At 40.0% G+C, this 20,817-nt stretch overlaps 1 protein-coding gene across 2 annotated transcripts in view; it reads left to right on the top strand.

Annotated features, from left to right (window-relative positions):
• LOC126215037 (max-like protein X) overlaps window positions 1–20,817 on the top strand; it is a 61,151-nt gene that overhangs the window by 19,530 nt on the left and 20,804 nt on the right. For both annotated transcript variants that reach the window (XM_049941672.1, XM_049941673.1), the window contains exons 3-6: window positions 763–854; window positions 3,652–3,792; window positions 13,559–13,726; window positions 15,830–15,943. In XM_049941672.1, the coding sequence (XP_049797629.1) occupies window positions 763–854; window positions 3,652–3,792; window positions 13,559–13,726; window positions 15,830–15,943 (515 nt within the window). The remainder of the gene's footprint in view (window positions 1–762; window positions 855–3,651; window positions 3,793–13,558; window positions 13,727–15,829; window positions 15,944–20,817) is intronic.

The raw sequence follows: 20,817 nt of genomic DNA, 5'->3' as shown, positions 1-20,817 counted from the left end.
CATATTTCAAAATCTCCTGTTCTGTTCTCATCTGAACTGTTTATCATCCACATTTCACTTCCATGCAAAGCTGTATTCCAAAGAAATACCTTCCGAAAAGCCTTCGCAGCACCTGGATTTATATTTGATGGTAAACATAGCAGTACTTCCCAGTTGGTAAATATGTATGGCAATTGGACATACGTTGTAAACTCCTTCCCTGTCGGTAGGCACACGCAAAAGAGAAAGAAAACTTGCTGGCTTTTGCCCTCAGCCACATTTTGTGCCACAGTTTGGCAGTCCGCAGCTTGTGGTCTAGTGACTAGCAGTGCTGCCTCTGGATCACGGGGTCCCAGGTTTGATTCCTGGTGGGGTTGGGGATTTTTCTCTGCCCGGGGACTGGGGATTTGTGTTTTCCTCATCATTTCATCATCATCATCATCATTGTTCATGACAGTGGCTATAATGGATTGTGTAAAATTTGGACTGTGTAACAATTGGGACTTTGTATGGGCACTGATGACCGCACAGTTGAGGGCTCCACAAACCAATTGTCATCACAGTTTGGCGGAGGGCGTTCATGCTGGAGACAGCTTGGTTGTCATACCAACATACGAGGTTGTGTAGTGATGGCAGCAGGGTTCATCCCTGCTTCTGATGGGGTATGGTAAGACTGGCAGGACAGCAGTCGGAAGTGCTGGGTGGGTATGTATGTAGTTTAGAACTGTTAGTGGTCAATTTGTTAAAAACAGGAAGTGATGTGTAATTTCGTCTTTTGCACAGACGAGGAAGACGACAGTGATGGTGGAGGCACGGGCAGCAGCATGGGGAACGCACTGAGCTACAAGGAGCGCCGCCGTGAGGCCCACACCCAGGTACGTAGTGAGAGGATTTGGTAACTTGCTAGAGACAGGCGTTCGGTGGTAGTAACAACTTGTTGGAAATGTACAGTTCTGTGTATTACACCCTGCAGCTGATCACCTTGGTGGGCTGTCATCTGCAAGTAATCGATAAAAAAACATTTGTTCTGATCTATTAGAGCCTGATCTATTAGAGCGTTAATATCAAGAATAGTTTTTAAAATGGTGCCTTAGCATAGTGGTTAAGTTACTGGGGTGGAGTGCTGAAGATTATGTAGTTGAGTCCTATTGAGTCTACCTCTTTTTGAAATGACTATGGTCATTATTTTTATTCAGTTACTTGGTTCAAATACATTTTTTCCGCTTTATAATCCTTTGTCAGGTCATTTTATTAATTTTGTATTTGCTCTCATTTTTACTTCCGTGCATTCTTTTTCAACTAGTAAACTGCCGCATTTTTACAGAATTGAAATCCCTTGTGTAAAACAGCTTCAAATGCCTGATTGTTTCACCAAGGAGTTAATGTGTTAAATATTGGACTTCGAGCACATAAGCAAGAAAATATTTAGGAAAGGTATGAAATTATGCTTTTAAAATTTGTCGGAAGTTGCTGAGTGCCCTCATTTTTATTTGAGTAAAGTCCAGGTATTTATTGCGATAAGTTAAGCTGTCTCAAGCCAAACAGAAAGTTTATAATGGTAATACTTGTCTTATTGTGTTAAACTTTTAACATAACATCATACTTCTTAATGAGTAGATGATGGCAGCATTTTAAATTTTTGAGTTTGGTCAACATTATTATGGTGTAAGTGCCCCAGAACAACTGGAGAATCTGTGAAAAACCCAGGAATTTTTTCATCCAGGAAGATCCCTGAAGTTTTTTTAAGAATTTCAGCAATTTTTCATTGTTTTAGTTCTCAGTTAAATTTTTGTAATTTTGACTGATAAGAACTGATACTCTAACAAAGAATTTTACTTTAGGACATTACTGCAGAATAAGACTGTAGCGATAAATCATAAATGAAAGAATAACACCAAAATAAAACTGCAGTTGCAATGAAAACGCACTATTTATAGCAACAAAATATAATGGACACACAAGTGTCTGCTAACAGCAAAATGTGTCAAAAAGGTTTCAGGACAAACACTATATAATACTTCGTATTAACAAAATGCTTTCAATGAACGTGATGCCATAACTGTTTAGGTTTCTAGCAGATCACGGGAAAATATTGCGAATGGTGGTTTGAAAAGCGTTACCTTCAAAGTAAATTTCCTTTTACACTAGGTGGTAAGTGTGAGAATGTGCGCCAAATTTCTTAAATCATGGAGGGTTTGACTCTCATCCGATACCTAATACTTTGAGGACCAGGCACTTAGAAAAATTTCGGGTCCAGAGGACCAGCCATTTATGGCATTACTTAAAATGTTAGTGGTACATTTGTGTTACCAAATGAAAGTGTTGGTATGTTGATAGGAGACAATAAGAAACACACAAACACACACACAAATTTCGAGCTTTCGCAACCCACGGTTGTTTCATCAGGAAAGAAGGAAGGAGAGGGAAAGACGAAAGGATGTGGGTTTTAAGGGAGAGGGTAAGGAATCATTCCAATCCCGGGAGTGGAAAGACTTACCTTAGGGCGAAAAAGAGACAAGCAGACATTGTAAAGGCAAAGAGTTTGGCCCAATGATGTGCGGATTGATGTGTGCGCGCGCGCGCTCGCGCTTGTGTGTGTGTGTGTGTGTGTGTGTGTGTGTGTGTGTGTGTGTGTGTGTGTGTGTGTGTGCTTCCTGATGAAGCAACTGTTGGTTGCGAAAGCTTGAATTTTGTGTGTATGTTTGTGTGTCTATCAACCTGCCAGCACTTTCGTTTGGTTAGTCACATCATCTTTGTTTATATATACAGTGAAAAAAACCAACCTTACAGGTTAGTTTTTCATATTTCTGTTAATTCTTTCATAGATAACAAATTATGCAGTAATGTTGGCAAGAAGTACAGTTATACTTAAAAAAGAAAGTGCAGGTGAATTCTTCAGCAATTTCACATGTAATTGGCTTTTCTATATAAAGTTGAAGTACTTGATGGAACATGTATTCGGTCAGGTAACCCACAAAATATTAGTTGCACGGTCTATAAAATCCTGCTTGTAAGAAATATTCAGCTGCTGCAATTCAATCTGTACCCTTAGGGTCCTGCTTAACCCTAATACACCCCCCCTCCTTTCCCCTCCACTCCTCCCCCCCCACCCCCACCCCCACCCCCTGCCCCCCACACACATACACACATATTAACTTTTCCTGATTGTGTGTTTATGTTTCTGTTCATGCTACTTTAACAGTCATGTTGCCATTGGTTGACTACATTACTTGTCCTATACTTGGAATATCTGCAGGGATCACATGACACGAGCTTTGATTGACTGACAAAAGTGCATCGCAACCTCAGTTTCAGTGCTTTGAAAGCTATTGTGCTGTATTTGGTGGATTCCCCCCCCCCCCTCCCCCCAAAGTGTCAGGAAGTTCTATGCCAATGTATAAAATCCGTACCATTCGAAGGATTGATAAATTTTACAGCTCCAAGGGAAGTATATTGTCAATTAACATGGAAAAAATGTATTTTCACCCAGGGTATAGTGTATTTTCAACTGGGAAAAAGTGTATTTGAAACTGGAAAATCTGAGAAAAGTGCGAAATAAAATGCTCAAAGTCCTGTGGTCTTTACATGTAAACTGCTTTGTTCTTCTGTGGAATCATTATCATGATCCTTAATACAACTAACTTATGTGTGTTGGCTTCGTATTGGTTGCAGGCAGAGCAGAAGAGGCGGGATGCCATCAAGAAGGGTTACGATGCGCTGCAGTCGCTGGTTCCGACGTGCCAGCAGCCCGAGACGTCTGGCTACAAGCTGAGCAAGGCCACCGTCCTCCAGAAGTCCATAGACTACATAGAGGTACTACTCGGCCACAACATGGCTGTGGCCTGTGTAGAGCTGATGGCAAAAAATTCTTGATCATTTTGTGTGGCAATGTACAGTGAGTCCGCTAAGTTGTTCATTTCAGATATTTCCTGAAAATTTTAAGATACCGTCATTCTCTTTTCACCCAAATGAATTGTGAATATGTTCTCACTAATTGATGTGTAGTCTCTCTTCACAACTGCATTAATTACAGGTATCTAAATGATTAATGGAAAATCTCATATTAAGGTGTGAAACAAATACTAACAAAGAAATATAGGGGCTGGCCAGTACTTACCTCAGCTCAGTACAGCCGATAGTTACACAAAACAGAAAAGAAAATTTACATTCCTAGCTTTCGGAACTTTGTTCCGAAAGCTACCCTCCCTGTTTACCTTTCCCTGTTGCTTCATAACCTGGGTTGTGAGTAACTGAATCCACTTTCCCTTCTTCCCCCTCTCTCCTCCCTGATGAAGGAACAAAGTTCCGAAAGCTAGGAATGTAAATTTTCTGTTCTGTTTTGTGAATCTATTGGCTGTACTGAGCTGAGGTGAGTACTGGCCAGCCCCTATATCTCTTTGTTAGTATTAATTACAGGTATACCCATTAAAGTTCCTTCAAGATGCTATCATGTAGTCTCCAATAATCCCGCTCCAGATATTTGCGTTGCAATGCCTCTGATATTTGACCTCCCTCAGACAGTATGTGTACTCAGCAGTGTAATAAAGCATTTTTCTTATGTTCATCTTTCCATGATTTGTACAGGTAGCTTCATCAGTAATGATAATTCTTTGAAGAAAGAACCTGTTGTCACATCAGAACGAAGTGACAGAATTCTGAGCATCTACTGCAGTCATGCTAGTTAATTGGCTGGTGAAGTGATACACTATGTGGGTAGAAGCTCTTTGTGCACAAAATGTGAACAATACTGGGGTGAATTATTCCAGATGTACTCATAATTTCTCTGGGGCTAACATACAGATTATGAGCAGCAGCTGCCAGAAAATATATTTTGTTCACTCCACTAATTATGTGGCTGCTCTTACCCTCCAGTGACAATTTTTTTGCACATTTGGTGACTTGTCACTCTTGTCTGCCACTGTCTGTTAGAATAACTTTGAGAGGACAGCTCAACTACTTCGCATTCGTTCTGCATTCTCTGTAAAGCGATAACATGTCTTGTTTCTCTTGATTTGTGTGAAAGAGATTTATTTTTTCAAAGTAACTAGCTCTTGACCCAAGTGAATGACAGAGAGAAACCCAGGCAGAAAAAAAGCTACATTACCTCAGTGTCCCTTTCATGCTGGTATTGTGATGGTGCAATTCAGTTTCTTCCTTATCTGAACAGACACGTTTTCTTGTTTGGGCACAGAATCGCCAACTTTTGCATGTGGATGTTGAAAACTGATAAATCCTAAGTTCTGAATATTGTAATTTTTCTGATACTAATAATCGTTTTTTAGAGTGAAATGCCATTGAGTTAGTCTTGTAGAACTATGATGCCAGTATCAGAAATTATAAGAGACAGTCATATGAAAAGGAGACAGACAGAAAAGAAGTAAGTGAAGTTTTCATAATTTGAGAAGGAATTGCCAGGACTGTTAGTACATTTACCCGTTGTGAGACAAGATGGTCAGTGCCTCTGTTGAAAAATGTTTGCAGTTCCCTGCATCCAGGTGTGCACCTATATCCAAAGGAAATTGATGGTCACAAATCTCTTCCTTCAGGGCTCTGAAAGTATGGAAATCACACGGGGAGAGATTGGGACTGTATGGAGGATGTTTAAGGGCTTCCCAGCGAAACTTCTGGAGTATACTCAAAGCAGACTTTTGCAATATGTAGGTGGGCTCGCATCCACCACACAGTCCTGATCTCTCCCCATGAGATTTTTGTATTTTTGGAGTGCTAAAGAAAGACTTCTGTAGGCAACAGCTAATATTTTTTCCAGGAAGGCACTGAGTGTCTTGTCTCACAGTGGGATATATGCATTAACAGTTATGATGATTACCTTTGAAATAATGAACAGTTTGCTTACTTTTTTCCATCTGCCTCTCTTTCGTTTGATTGCCACTACTCTGTAGTCCTATGTAAAATGCAAAGTTGGTACCAATATATCTGTGATTAATATAACCGTTAAAAGAGACTATATATTGTTCAGTAATGACTTTCTCACAATTCATCTTGGTGAAAAGAGAATTATGATATATATTCACTGACACTTGAACGTAAATACAAGGTATAACATCCTCCCAATTGTCTGGATTAATGGTGGCCTGAGTCTGTATATAACTAAAAAATAAGGGTAATCAAAAATACACGTTTTTACTGGAAATTCCTACATATCGTGTTCACAAAACATGCCACTTTCCAAATTGCAGAGTCCATGTCATGTGTTGGAAATTGACAAGTTGCGTACAAAATTACACTTAAAACACATTGTATTTTTTATTACTTGTTCCTTTTCACTTTTGGAGTATAATCGTCAATTTCTTTCGTATTCCTGTTTTTCACTTTTTTTCTTCAGAGAGTCAAAACACTGGTTTATCAAACAGATTTTGTCATGGATACTCTTAATAACAGTTCAGTGCCTTGGTGTGCATGATAATCAATAATAGGTTCCCCAGTTGCCTCACTGCTATTCTCTCCCTCTGCTGAACACACTTTGTTCACTATAATCGTGTTGCATAACTGTTAGAATCCCAGTTCAAGACATTGCTGTTTAACCACTTGTGGATTTTTTTTGCCACCTTCGTCTTCATAACAAGAAATTTGACCCACAAGATTGCACAGATGTGTTGTAGTATCAGTTCCATACTCTTATAACCTTGAAAGCCACATTCAGCAGTGGTTTTGTAATTTTGTTCATAAGCAAGCTATTGTTGCTATCTTCACATTGCCGCAATTGTTCCAATATTTACAAATACTGTGTATTGCAGTGGGCACTTTGTGGCATTCCCATAATGCAGGATGTCTGAATCTCCATGTACAATCGGTTTCACAATATTTGACTGGTAATGTTGCTTAACAGCTGTGATCACACAGTGGTCAGTTTGCAGAAGATACTAATGTTACAATAAATCCCATGGGGAAGTAGCAACAGAAGGAATTATTGACAGTGGTTTTCAAAGAATTATTAAGTGGTTCTCTGAGAATGGGTTCTTTATAAATTTTGAAAAAGCACACTACATTCAGTTCCCTATAAGAAATAGTCATACCAGAAATTGTTGTAGCACTTTGACAGGTATCAGTAAATAGGGTTGTTGTGGTCTTCAGTCCTGAGACTGGTTTGATGCAGCTCTCCATGCTACTCTATCCTGTGCAAGCTTCTTCATCTCCCAGTACCTACTGCAACCTACATCCTTCTGAATCTGCTTAGTGTATTCATCTCTTGGTCTCCCTCTACGAATTTTACCTTCCACGCTGCCCTCCAATGCTAAATTTGTGATCCCTTGATGCCTCAAAACATGTCTTACCAACCGATCCCTTCTTCTAGTCAAGTTGTGCCACAAACTTCTCTTCTCCCCAATCATATTCAATACCTCCTCATTAGTTACGTGATCTACCCACCTTATCTTCAGCATTCTTCTGTAGCACCACATTTCGAAAGCTTCTATTCTCTTCTTGTCCAAACTAGTTATCGTCCATGTTTCACTTCCATACATGGCTACACTCCATACAAATACTTTCAGAAACGACTTCCTGACACTTAAATCTATACTCGACGTTAACAAATTTCTCTTCTTCAGAAACGATTTCCTTGCCATTGTCAGTCTACATTTTATATCCTCTCTACTTCGACCATCATCAGTTATTTTACTCCCTAAATAGCAAAACTCCTTTACTACTTTAAGTGTCTCATTTCCTAATCTAATTCCCTCAACATCACCCGACTTAATTCGACTACATTCCATTATCCTCGTTTTGCTTTTGTTGATGTTCATCTTATATCCTCCCTTCAAGACACCATCCATTCCGTTCAACTGCTCTTCCAAATCCTTTGCTGTCTCTGACAGAATTGCAATGTCATCGGCGAACCTCAAAAGTTTTTATTGCTTCTCCATGAATTTTAATACCTACTCCGAATTTTTCTTTTGTTTCCTTTACTGCTTGCTCAATATACAGATTGAATAGCATCCGGGAGAGGCTACAACCCTGTCTCACTCCTTTCCCAACCACTGCTTCCCTTTCATGCCCCTCGACTCTTATAACTGCCATCTGGTTTCTGTACAAATTGTAAATAGCCTTTCGCTCCCTGTATTTTACCCCTGCCACCTTCAGAATCTGAAAGAGAGTATTCCAGTCAACATTGTCAAAAGCTTTCTCTAAGTCTACAAATGCTAGAAACGTAGGTTTGCCTTTTCTTAATCTTTCTTCTAAGATAAGTCGTAAGGTTAGTATTGCCTCACGTGTTCCAACCTTTCTACGGAATCCAAACTGATCTTCCCCGAGGTCGGCTTCTACCAGTTTTTCCATTCGTCTGTAAAGAATTCGCGTTAGTATTTTGCAGCTATGACTTATTAAACTGATAGTTCAGTAATTTTCACATCTGTCAACACCTGCTTTCTTTGGGATTGGAATTATTATATTCTTCTTGAAGTCTGAGGGAATTTCGCCTGTCTCATACATCGTGCTCACCAGATGGTACAGTTTTGTCAGGACTGGCTCTCCCAAGGCCATCAGTAGATCTAATGGAATGTTGTCTACTCCCGGGGCCTTGTTTCGACTCAGGTCTTTCAGTGCTCTGTCAAACTCTTCACGCAGTATCTTATCTCCCATTTCGTCTTCATCTACATCCTCTTCCATTTCCATAATATTGTCCTCAAGCACATCGCCCTAGTATAAACCCTCTATATACTCCTTCCACCTTTCTGCCTTCCCTTCTTTGCTTAGAACTGGGTTGCCATCTGAGTAAATAGGGTATGATGCTCTTAATTTTTGAGGTTTCGTATTGATGTTAACTTTGACTGGAAGAAGCAATAATGTATTATAGAATAATTTTCTGGGATAACTCGTCACTTAGAAGAAAATATTGATCGCACAAAAGCAAGTAGTGAGAGTAATAAGTGATGTTCACCTGCTGTCATTTGAAGTACCCTTTCGTTTAGTTACACATATTAACTGCACCATCATGATGCATATATTGACTAATGACTTGGTTGTAAATAATCCATCACAATTTGAAAAGAATAATGAAGTCCATACCTACAATACAAGAAGAAAAATTACCTTTATTAGTCGTTATTAAAGCTCTCAGGGGTAGAAAGGAATTCGTTATGCATCAACAATTTGTGATCATTTGTCCAATAAAATAAAAGTGAACAAAGCTATAGTAGCCATCTTGAAAATAGGCACCTCAAAGTCTTCTCACAGTCTTACAGCATTGCTACTTAGTGATAATTTCAAATGTTAGTAAAAATTCTCAAAGTCTATAGGTGCATGGGATATACATTTTATCGTGGAAACGTAAAACTAATGTGAGATATAAAAATAAAGTGCTGTAAGAGGTGTGAATCTGTTCGACCTGTGTACCGAAAAAGTATGAATTTGCATTCTGTTGGACCTTGTAGAAATTCCAGCAAGAAAGTTGTTAAGAAAACTATGAAATCAATTTTAGTAATATCTGAGATGACATTATTATGTCTTGTTATATGTGAACACATTTTATTTATGAGAGACTCAGTGTATGACTCTGTGCGAGTACTTGTGTTCCACATTCAGGATTTTAGTTCCGTCGGTTCGCCTTAATACGACCAAGAATATTCTCTACTTCCCAAAAATTTTTATGTGCAACTTTCAGGCCAGTATTTATGTTGAAGTCGAGCAAAATATATGTGTGTATATGGTTTGTGAAACCTAAGTTTAATCGTAATTTCAGCACCAACAAGAAATGTGATGTAGGTTAACCTTGTTGCCAATGATCTTCTATAAAAGCTACAGTATTGTTGACATCTGTATGTTGTGAGAAAAGTATGACAAACGGTGCATTCGTTGTGGTGATGCTTAATAGTAAGTTTTCATTTTATATTAACAGAGAGCAAGATTTCTGAATGGAACCATCCCAGACAATAATGCAAGTAATTTCCTTTTACCATGCACTTTAAGTGAGGTGAGAATTATAAACCTGTACTTCATAGGGAAATGGGTAGTCAGATGTATAGACAGGAAATTGGCTGCAGACGTATTATGAGGGTAGGGTCCTCACATTGACCTGAAGGTGTAGTGGGATACAACAGAAAAGTATTTCAGGGATATCTAACAGTGGGAATTGGTGCCGACATTGTGTTGCCTGGTAGAACATGACTCACGTTCATAATAGTGTATTCTAAATGAAAATACCCATCATAATTATGATAGAATAGTTGAGGCTTTGTTTTATATATACCTTCTTACACGTGCGTGTCAATGGAAGTACAAATTGTTATCTGTATTTTGAGCTGCACATTATATCGATAAACATACCAATTCCGTGCAGTGCGTACATGACAATAGGAAAAACAATTTTTAACTGCCACTCCTTTGAGTAATTTTGTTTCTTTTGTTTTTGTGTAAACTGAAATAATATGACATTTATATCAAAATGGAAATTGGCCAGAACTTACCTTCATGTGGCAGAATGCTTAGATTCATAAAAATGCAGTCTGATTTCTTTACAAGTTATAAATAACCTTTGGCTCCCTGTACTTCATCCCTGCTATCTTCAGATTTCAAACAGCGTATTCCAAAACTTATTCTAAATCTACTAATGCTATAAATAAAGGTTTGCCTTTCTTGAAGCCATTTTCTAAGGTACATCATGTGATCAGCGTAGTCTTGTGCATTCTTATATGTCTCTGGAATTCAAATTGATCTCATGACAGCTTCAGTTAGTTTTATGTTCCTTCTGTAAATATTTGTGGCAGTAATTTCAGGTTACTGTTAATACAGGGTGACACAGAAAAATGGAAACTTTTGGAACACCTAATAAAAAATAGAATAAAATGTACCAAAGATTTTTACTGACAGCAACTTAACTACAACAACTTACCTGGTGAGAGACAGTAATCCAAATTATTAATGTCTGAAAATTGTATCCTGTGGATGTTGTCCTCCTGTACATTTGCAGTATTCCAATCTGCTGCTGAGCGGGGTCGTGTAGTGGGTAGCACACTGGACTCACATTCAGGAAGATGATGGTTCAAACTTGTGTCCTGCCATCCTGATTTGGGTTTTCTGCGATTTCCCTAAGTCGCTTTAGGCAAATGCCGGGATGGTTCCCTCAAACGAGCATGGCCGCTTTCCTTCTCCATCCTTCCCTGATCCGAGCTTGTGCTCTGTCTCTGATGACCTCATTGTTGACAGTATGTTAAGCACTTACCTCCTCCTCCTTGCTCCTTCAATCTGCGCTTGAGGTTCCTCATTGATTGCTGCACCATGTCAGCTGGGAACCACAAATTTCAAATTGAATTCTTTGTTTTGGTTCATTCATTGTTCTTGGCCAGGTTCTGTAGATCGTATAAATGTGGTAATCTGGAGGACAAGAGAATGCCGTGGAGTCTTGAGATGACATGGTTACCAAACAATTCTTGCACAGCTGCCATTGATTGCCTAGGAGTTTGCAATGTCCACCATCGTGTTAAATCCAGGTTTCAGTAATTGTGGATTACTGTTCGATGCAGGCACAACAGAAGATTGGAACATCTCAGCATAACAATCTGTAGTGTTTGGAGGGCGTTCATGTACTTCATTATGGTTGCTATCTGCCCAGTAATGGTAGTTCTACTTATTCACATAACCTGTGAGCCGGCCATTGTGGCCGAGCAGACCTAGTCGCTTCAGTCTGGTACCGCGCGACCACTATGGTCACAGGTTCGAATCCTGCGTCGGGCATGGATGTGTGTGATGTCCTTAGGTTGGTTAGGTTTAAGTAGTTCTAAGTTCTAGGGGACTGACGACCTCAGATGTTGAGTCCTGTAGTGTTCAGAGCTATTTGTAACCTGTGAGATGAAAATGGGCAGCATTTTAACTTTCACAGATTATGTGGAAATCCATTGTCCTTATTTACATTTGTCATAATTTACTGACAGAATTCCAATCACAACGGGTAATTGTTGTCCTTCAGTTGTTATACAGTGTTGCTTGTAAGGATGAAATTTCAGTCATAATGGAGAATTCAGGGAACACTCCCTCACGGCACTCCGCTAACAGCTGTTTACGAACTGAATGCCGTTGGCTCCGTAAGACTGAAACGCGTGCAGTTTTGATATTCTGTGGAGTATGAGCCCCTCTTGGTCGTCCTGTCATTTCTTTTTTAGAGCGTATCAAGTCTCTTCAGAATTTTTAATCCACATTTTTATTGTGTGTTTCGAGGGAACCTGACTGTCACCTTCTATTAACACTTCGGAAACCGGCCATTTAGAACAACATTGGGCCAGGAAACTCGGCTCTTATGCTTTTATTCAAAGTGTTACAAGCACATATGTAATTGATGTATCTTGAAGAGACATACTAAAACGGGACCAAGTTTCAAGATTTATTTTTCGTATTTACTTTAGTTCTTTGACAGATTACAAATTTTAAAATAATGCTGACAGAAAGTATAATTATCACCCCAAGAAAAATGTGTGAGGTGACTTATTTAGCTATTTCTTTCTCTTGGAACGTCCAAATTTCGTGCTCACTCAACAGACGTGATATATTTGTTGCAAAATTACAGTAAACTGTGAAACCTAATGAGTACACACACGAAATTACGTCAGGGCAACTGTATTGGCCCAGCCATTTGCAACAGCAGCTTGTAAGTGAATGGGGGAGGGTGGGGTTATTGTTCTATCTGAGTTTGCTAATTGTACCCACCCACCTCGTAAATCCAATCACCATTTGCTTCTTCCCTTGCAGTCTAGGAACAGCAGCTTGAGCATTGCTGTAATGAATGATAACTAACAAGGGGAACAAAGGAGTGGCAATTACCAAAATTCATGTTTTAGCCTAGTATAATCCATTTATGTATTTTTTAAGACTTGCACTACACAGGGCTGCACTGTTGCACTCTTCACAAAATAACACATATGTTGATACACTGATACATACAGTAACACTGCACCACAATACATTATCCCACACTGGATGAGATGCTCGCAGTCATCTAATCATGTTCTCACGATTGTTCTCGTGGTTTATGACTTCGCGAATCGCGGATTATGTCTCGTGAGGTACACGAATGATTGCAGGTCGTCAAACACCTTTATAGTCACATAATTTTCTTGTTTTCTTAGCCTGATTCCTTAACATCTTCACACCAAGCACACGGTTAGAAAAACCACCACGTGACTCTCTCGCTCGTTCTGACGCGAAAAAACAAAAAAAGCGACCACAGCGATATTATCATAATCGATACAGTGCTACTCGATACATGCTTACGAGCTGTCAAGTTCGCTAATATTTCTTTCACAATAATTCTGGAAATTGACTACAGTAGGCATCGCCAGTCAAGATCATAAGATGTCTGTACATTGTTCTCATATGAAATGAGTCCAATTTTCGAGCGATAGGTGGCTCACACATTGAGAAAATAGGGGCCCGGCCAATACTCGTGTGCAGTCTTCTTGGCACTGCTATGTTCTGGTTCGGTCTCAGTCTATAAGGTGTTAATATGCAGGAAAATTGGATCGTAACTCCGAAATGATTCAAATTTGATTGTAAAAGTAAAATGCTGTGACTGGAGACTGCATTTTACCAGAAAACGTACCCAAAACATGTCACATTGTTGCCTCCCTCGTTGCAGTTCCTGCTGCAGCAGAAGAAGAAGCAAGAGGAGGAGCGCAACAGCCTGCGCAAGGAGGTGACGGCTCTGCGCATCATGCAGGCCAACTACGAGCAGATCGTGAAGGCACAGCAGAGCCAGCCAGGGCAGGCTGTGCAGCGCGTCTCGGACGAGACCAAGTTCCGTGTGGTGAGTGTGTGCCGCGGTTCCCTCAAGGGGTGGTGACATTTGTAAAAAGTGCCGCCATCATACGTGTATGGCAGTGAATGGCATCAGTGCATATTGAGTCTGTTTTCTGTCGCATAATTTGGATAGGTAGCCTACTACTGTTTATTCGTAGCATTGTCCAGGACACTGAAGTAAATTTCGTGCTCTTGTTGTTGTTGTTGTTGTTGTTGTTGTCGTCGTGGTCTTCAGTCCTGAGACTGGTTTGATGCATCTCTTCATGCTACCCTATCCTGTGCAAGCTTCTTCATCTCCCAGTACCTACTGCAACCTACATCCTTCTGTATCTGTTTAGTGTATTCATCTCTTGGTCTCCCTCTACGATTTTTACCCTCCACGCTGCCCTCCAATGCTAAATTTCTGTGATCCCTTGATGCCTCAGAACATGTCCTACCAACCGGTCCCTTCTTCTGGTCAAGTTGTGCCACAAACTCCTCTTCTCCCTAATTCTATTCAATACCTCCTCATTAGTTATGTGATCTACCCATCTAATCTTCAGCATTATTCTGTAGCACCACATTTCGAAAGCTTCTATTCTCTTCTTGTCTAAACTATTTATCGTCCATGTTTCACTTCCACACATAGCTACACTCCATACAAATACTTTCAGAAACGACTTCCTGACACTTAAATCTATGCTCGTTGCCAACAAATTTCTCTTCTTTAGAAACGCTTTCCTTGCCATTGCCAGTCTACATTTTATATCCTCTCTACTTTGACCATCATCAGTTATTTTGCTCCCCAAATAGCAAAACTCCTTTACTACTTTAAGTGTCTCATTTCCTAATCTAATTCCCTCATTATCACCCAACTTAATTCGACTACATTCCATTATCCTCGTTTTGCTTTTGTTGATGTTCATCTTATATCCTCCTTTCATGACACTGTCGATTCCTTTCAGCTGCTCTTCCAGGTCCTTTGCTGTCTCTGACAGAATTACGGTGTCATCGGTGAACCTCAAAGTTTTTATTTCTTCTCCATGGATTTTAATACCTACTCCAAATTTTTCTTTTGTTTATTTCACTGCTTGCTCAATATACAGATTGAATAACATCGAGGATAAGCTACAACCCTGTCTCACTCCCTTCCCAACCACTGCTTCCCTTTCGTGCCCCTCGACTCTTATAACTGCCATCTGGTTTCTGTACAAATTGTAAATAGCCTTTTGCTACCTGTATTTTACCCCTGCCATCTTCAGAATTTGAAAGAGAGTATTCCACTCAACATTGTCAAAAGCTTTCTCTAAGTCTATAAATGCTAGAAACGTAGGTTTGCCTTTCCTTAATCTAGCTTCTAAGATAAGTCGTAGGTTCAGTATTGCCTCACGTGTTCCAATATTTCTACGGAATCCAAACTGATATTCCCCGAGGTCGGCTTCTACCAGTTTTTCTATTCATCTGTAAAGAATTCGTGTTAGTATTTAGCAGCCATGGCTTATTAAACTGATAGTTCGGTAATTTTCACATCTGTCAACACCTGCTTTCTTTGGGATTGGAATTACTATATTCTTCTTGAAGTCTGAGGGTATTTCGCCTCTCTCTTACATCTTGCTCACCAGATGGTAGAGTTTTGTCAGGACTGGATCTCCCAAGGCTGTCAGTAGTTCTAATGGAATGTTGTTTACTCCTGGGTCCTTGTTTCGACTTAGATCTTTCAGTGCTCTGTCAGACTCTTCACACAGTATCATATCTCCCATTTCATCTTCATCTACATCCTCTTCCATTTCCATAATATTGTCCTCAAGTACATTGCTCTTGTGCTCTTAGTAATGAAAAATTTAAATAATTGATCATGTACTTAAGGAATAATTTGTATGTGAGAAACTAAGGTGGACAGTGGGAAGTTTTTAAAGATACAGTAATGTGCCTTAACCACTAATGCAGACACTAACACAGTAGCATGTACAAGAGAGATAGCACCATTATTTTAACATTTTTTCCACCTCATGTGTTCACACATCCAATAATTTACCCCAAACTATTAAAATAACTGTTGAATTTGTAATAAAAAAATGAAAAACCCTAATAACTTCAGGGTGTAATAATAAAAATTGTCTTTAATCTCCAGTTTCAGGCTGTGATGGATCAACTCTTCCAGTCATTCAGCAACATCTCTGTGTCAAATTTCACTGAACTGTCAGCTTGTGTCTTCAGCTGGTTGGAGGAACATTGTAAGCCACAGGTGGGTAATAGTAGTTCATTAATATACAAAATAAAAATTCACAAGTCAATACCTGCCATCTTTGGTAACTGTAATAGTGAAGTAGTATTGCATTTCGTGCAACTGCTGCAGCGTCATGATCGGCCTCATCTTAGTGCGGCTGTTAGGCACATTAACATGGGGCTGGAGAAGGCACTGATGGCAGAGGGCATGGGTCGCATTGCAGTGGTGCCGGTTCAGTCTGGTTTTCACTAGGCATGGCCTGCACCTCATTAGGTATGGGAAGGGGAGGCTGGCAAAGCTTATAGGTGACAGTGTAGGGGTGGGGGTGGGCTCGCTCATGAAAAATTCCTGTAGTAGTTCGTGTTAGAGCTGCACCTTTTTTGGATTGAAGTCAGCCAATAGGTATACCTGCTTAAAGGAACTTTCTCAAAGGGCTCACCTTCAGAGGACGTCATGTTTCCAAGTAGAGAAGGAATTAGCGTATTTCATCAAAATATAAGAGGTATTAGAGATAAAGTTGGTGAACTGCTTATAGATGTTGACTCTGAAATTATTGGTATATTGGAGAACCACTTAAATAATTTGACAGTTCAGAGGCTTCCTTTACCAGGATACAGATTAGCTGGCTGTTTTTCAAGGGGTTCCTTGTGGGGTGGGGGAGTGGCCATGTACGTAAAAAGCAGTATTACATTCAAGTCCGTAGATGTATCACGGCACTGCACTGAACAGATACTGGAATGCTGTGTAGGAGCAGCTGAGTTTAGTTTAACTAAACTACTAATTGTTGTTGTTTATAGATCCCCAAACTCTGACTTCAGAGCATTTCTGCTTAAGCTAGAGGGGGTTCTTGATTCACTTTATAGGAAGTACCAGAAATTAGTTATATGTGGTTACTGCAATATTAATTTTTTATATGATTGTGCAAGAAAAAGGATGTTGATGGATCTCCTAAATTCATGTTATCTGATGCAGACTGTTTTTTGCAACTAGGCTGCAAGGCAACGGTAGCACAAACATAGACAATATTTTTATTCATTCTTCATTAGTAGATAGGCATTCTGTTAGTAAAAGGGTGAATGGCTTTTGCCATTTATAGGATTTATAAGTTTTACACTTCTGAGGGAAAGTATATCATCACTTAACAATGAGAAAATGTACTTTCGCCAGGGAAATACTGTATTTTCACCTGGGAAAGAGTGAGTTTTTAACTGTGAAATTTGGGAAAAATTGTTGAAATATTATTTTTTATCTTGTTCGCGTATGCACCCTGGCATTGCATGGCATGCTGCATGCACCCTGGCGTTGCACAGCATGCTGCATGCACCTACGAGGACATCCTGAAAAGTAAAGCTCTGAATTTTTTATTGTGTTCTCAATATCGACTGAGGCATTACATATCGTGCATATTATTCATTTGACTTTCCCACTTCACTGATGCATGTTGCAACCTGTGACCTAGAAGGCTCTGTATTGTAGTGTGTAACATGGTGGTGTGTAATGTAACAATGTCGGTGAGTTTCTAACCACAGAAAATGTGCTCCCAATTGAAGTCCATAGAAGAATGAAAGCTGTGTTCAGTGGTGATTGTATTGACATCACAGATTTGAGATGTTCAGTTGTTTGTTCTCGTAATGAAGGAAACAGTGGTGGTAATGTAATATTGCATGTTGTTTAGGCAAATGACACTTCAGACTCCATATTTATGACAAGGAATGGCGATCGTGACAAAATAGTATAGTAGTATTAGGTAGGAAATATGTCGTCAAACATACTGTGCACAATTGTTTTGTTTCACATTTGTGCAGAGTTGAACAGAGAGATGTGAGGTTCGAGTAATTGGCAAAGTGCGATGGCAGGTAAATGTCTTCACCTGCTGTGCGTGGGGACTTTTATACTTTGACATCACAGCTTGGTGGTGTCTTGACTGTAAAGGAAGAGCCATCCTCTCCAAGAATGTAAACAGCAACAAACAAAGGAAGCTCTAAAATGAAATAACTTACATCTTGTCGGGCCTTCAAAACGGACGTTATATTTGTTATATTTAATTATGAAGTAACTGTGGTCTGTGCACCCATTGAAGCAAATAAAAGATAGTCAGAGATGAAACATTGAGGTCATTTAGTAATTAGAGTAGATATTGTTTTTCCTTCTACCAATAACAGCTGCAGAGCAGATGAGTTCAAGTCATTGCAGGGCTGCGCACAGTTGTATGGAGTTATTGTTTGCTGGACCTTCACATAAAGAAGATAACGAACGGTGACTGAGTTATATTAGAGATAAATTAATCCACAGTACATAGAGTGACAGATCAATGTTTGTGTTCTGATTCAGCTCCAAACACATAAGAAGATGGCAAAGAGAACACTTCAATAACATCGTGTGTGTCAAAGGTTGGAGTGGATGACTGCATACAGCAACCAACGAGACTCCTCAGAATCGGGTTGATGAACTTGTCATAAAAAATTGTCAGATAACACAGACATAGTTCTAAGGGAAGCGTGGAATATCACAAGAGCGTGTTCAGACCATCATTGCAGAACTGCGGTACAGAAAACAGTGCACGTGTGGTGCCTCGAATGCTCATTCTTGACCTGAAACGGAGGATATTGGACATTTGTGTACAATTTTTCTTTTCATTTGAGTGTGAGGGTGGTGGATTCATTAACAGCATTATGATGGGTCTTGGGTTCACTGTCAATGATCATCCTCTATACCGTTCCGACTGGCCTCATCCAATTTTCGTCTGTTTCCAAATCGCAAAGAACGCCTTGATAGTGATGAAGCGGTGCAAGCAGAGGTGGGGTTGTGGCTCTGTCAACAAAGTCAGACATTCTATGGTGACGGTATCAGCAAACTGGTCTCTACGTGGCAGAAACATGTTTGTCGCCAGGATGAATGTGTTGGGAAATAAATGTGTAGACAAGAAGAATAAAGATGTACAATGTTAATGAAGTTCATTTTATTTGAAAAGCTTTAAGAATTTTCGCATAAATTTGGAGGCATCATTTTTCACCACATCCTTGTAGATACTGCTGGATACAATGAACATCTGAGAATGAGGATCTGATTTTGGGGAAGGGGGACATCATATGTGAGCTGGCTGGTTGGTACTTCTCATCTGGCAGCATTCCTACTCTGGAACTCTTAGCAGTCTGGAGCAGCAGGGCCTCACCATTGGTGACAATGCCTTCATTTGACTTAGTTTTCTTGTTTAGTCGGCTTCTTCAGAGGCCCTGCCGGAGCTGTAAGATTTTACAGCTTTGGCTTTCGAGGGTGTTAGAAGGTGTATTCCACTTTGTCAGCGTCCTGAATCTCACTCTTGCATTCTGAGATGCCTGTTTACCCAATGGTCAACCTGAGGTTGATACTCGCACAGCTCTCTATGATGTCATTCTGCCGATCAACACGGGAATACTTCATTGCCCTGACTAAGCTGTGGTGCTACATCATATTTCTCTGCACAGCATTTTGCTTTCTAATGCCGGTGACATCTTCAGAGGATGTAAAGACTTCATTTGTAGAGTTCCAACAAGCTGAACTGATTGAACATAACCATGCTGCAGTCAGGTCGTGACATTATCCATTCGCCACCAAAGATCGCGGAGTCACACTGGCGTGCATTACGAAGCTTGTCTGAGTTTGAAAATAACTAACAAAAGTCTTTATAACTTTAGAGGATATCTCCAGCACCAGGAGCCAGGACATAGGCTCAGAAACATGTCTTTGAGTATGTCCTAATGCCCACAAAACCAAAATCACTGGGTATATAAATACTGGCCACAGAAGCCTGATTGTATGATCAATATTTGCAGTGAAATTTCTTGGCAGATTAAAACTGTGTGCAGGACTGAGACTCTTGGTTGGGATCTTTGCCTTTTGCAGGCAGGTGCCGTTCTGACTGATGAGCTACCTGGCCTCACAGGTTTACCTCGGCCCGTACCTCATCTCCCACCTTCCATGAGGTTTGAGTCTCTGTGCAGCACACAGTTTTTCTGCTGGGAGGTTTCTTATCAGCATTTCTTTCTTTAGTATTTGTAGTGTTTGTGTTCCAGAGATATCTGCTATGGAGAATTGTTGGTAGAACTTTAAAAGGGGCCATCTGTGTTTTGACCTCCAGGTGTAGTAACACCTGTTGCAAACAGTCCAGAAAACTTTTGATGGTGGGATAGTAGAACTGTACATCACAGTATTTCTGTTTTGATTGCATCTACATCTACATCTACACGATTACTCTGCAATTCACATTTAAGTGCTTGGCAGAGGGTTCATCGAACCACAATCATACTATCTCTCTACCATTCCACTCCCGAACAGCGCGCAGGAAAAACGAATACCTAAACCTTTCTGTTCGATCTCTGATTTCTCTTATTTTATTTTGATGATCATTCCTACCTATGTAGGTTGGGCTCAACAAAATATTTTCGCATTCGCAAGAGAAAGTTGGTGACTGAAATTTCGTAAATGGATCTCGCCACGACAAAAAAGTCTTTTCTTTAATGACTTCTATCCCAACTTGCGTATCATATCTGCCACACTCTCTCCCCTATTACGTGATAATACAAAACGAGCTGCCCTTTTTTGCACCCTTTCGATGTCCTCAGTCAGTCCCACCTGGTAAGGATCCCACACCGCGCAGCAATATTCTAACAGAGGATGAACGAGTGTAGTGTAAGCTGTCTCTTTAGTGGACTTGTTGCATCTTCTAAGTGTCCTGCCAATGAAACGCAACCTTTAGCTCGCCTTCCCCACAATTTTATCTATGTGGTCTTTCCAACTGAAGTTCTTCGTAATTTTAACTCCCAGGTACTTAGTTGAATTGACAGCCTTGAGAATTGTACTATTTATCGAGTAATCGAATTCCAACGGATTTCTTTTGGAACTCATGTGGATCA

The sequence above is a fragment of the Schistocerca nitens genome, chromosome 12, assembly GCF_023898315.1.
Source record: "Schistocerca nitens isolate TAMUIC-IGC-003100 chromosome 12, iqSchNite1.1, whole genome shotgun sequence".
Lineage (NCBI taxonomy): Eukaryota > Metazoa > Arthropoda > Insecta > Orthoptera > Acrididae > Schistocerca > Schistocerca nitens.
The sequence above is the reverse complement of the archived record's forward strand: the minus strand, read 5'-3'. Positions and strand labels throughout refer to the sequence as shown.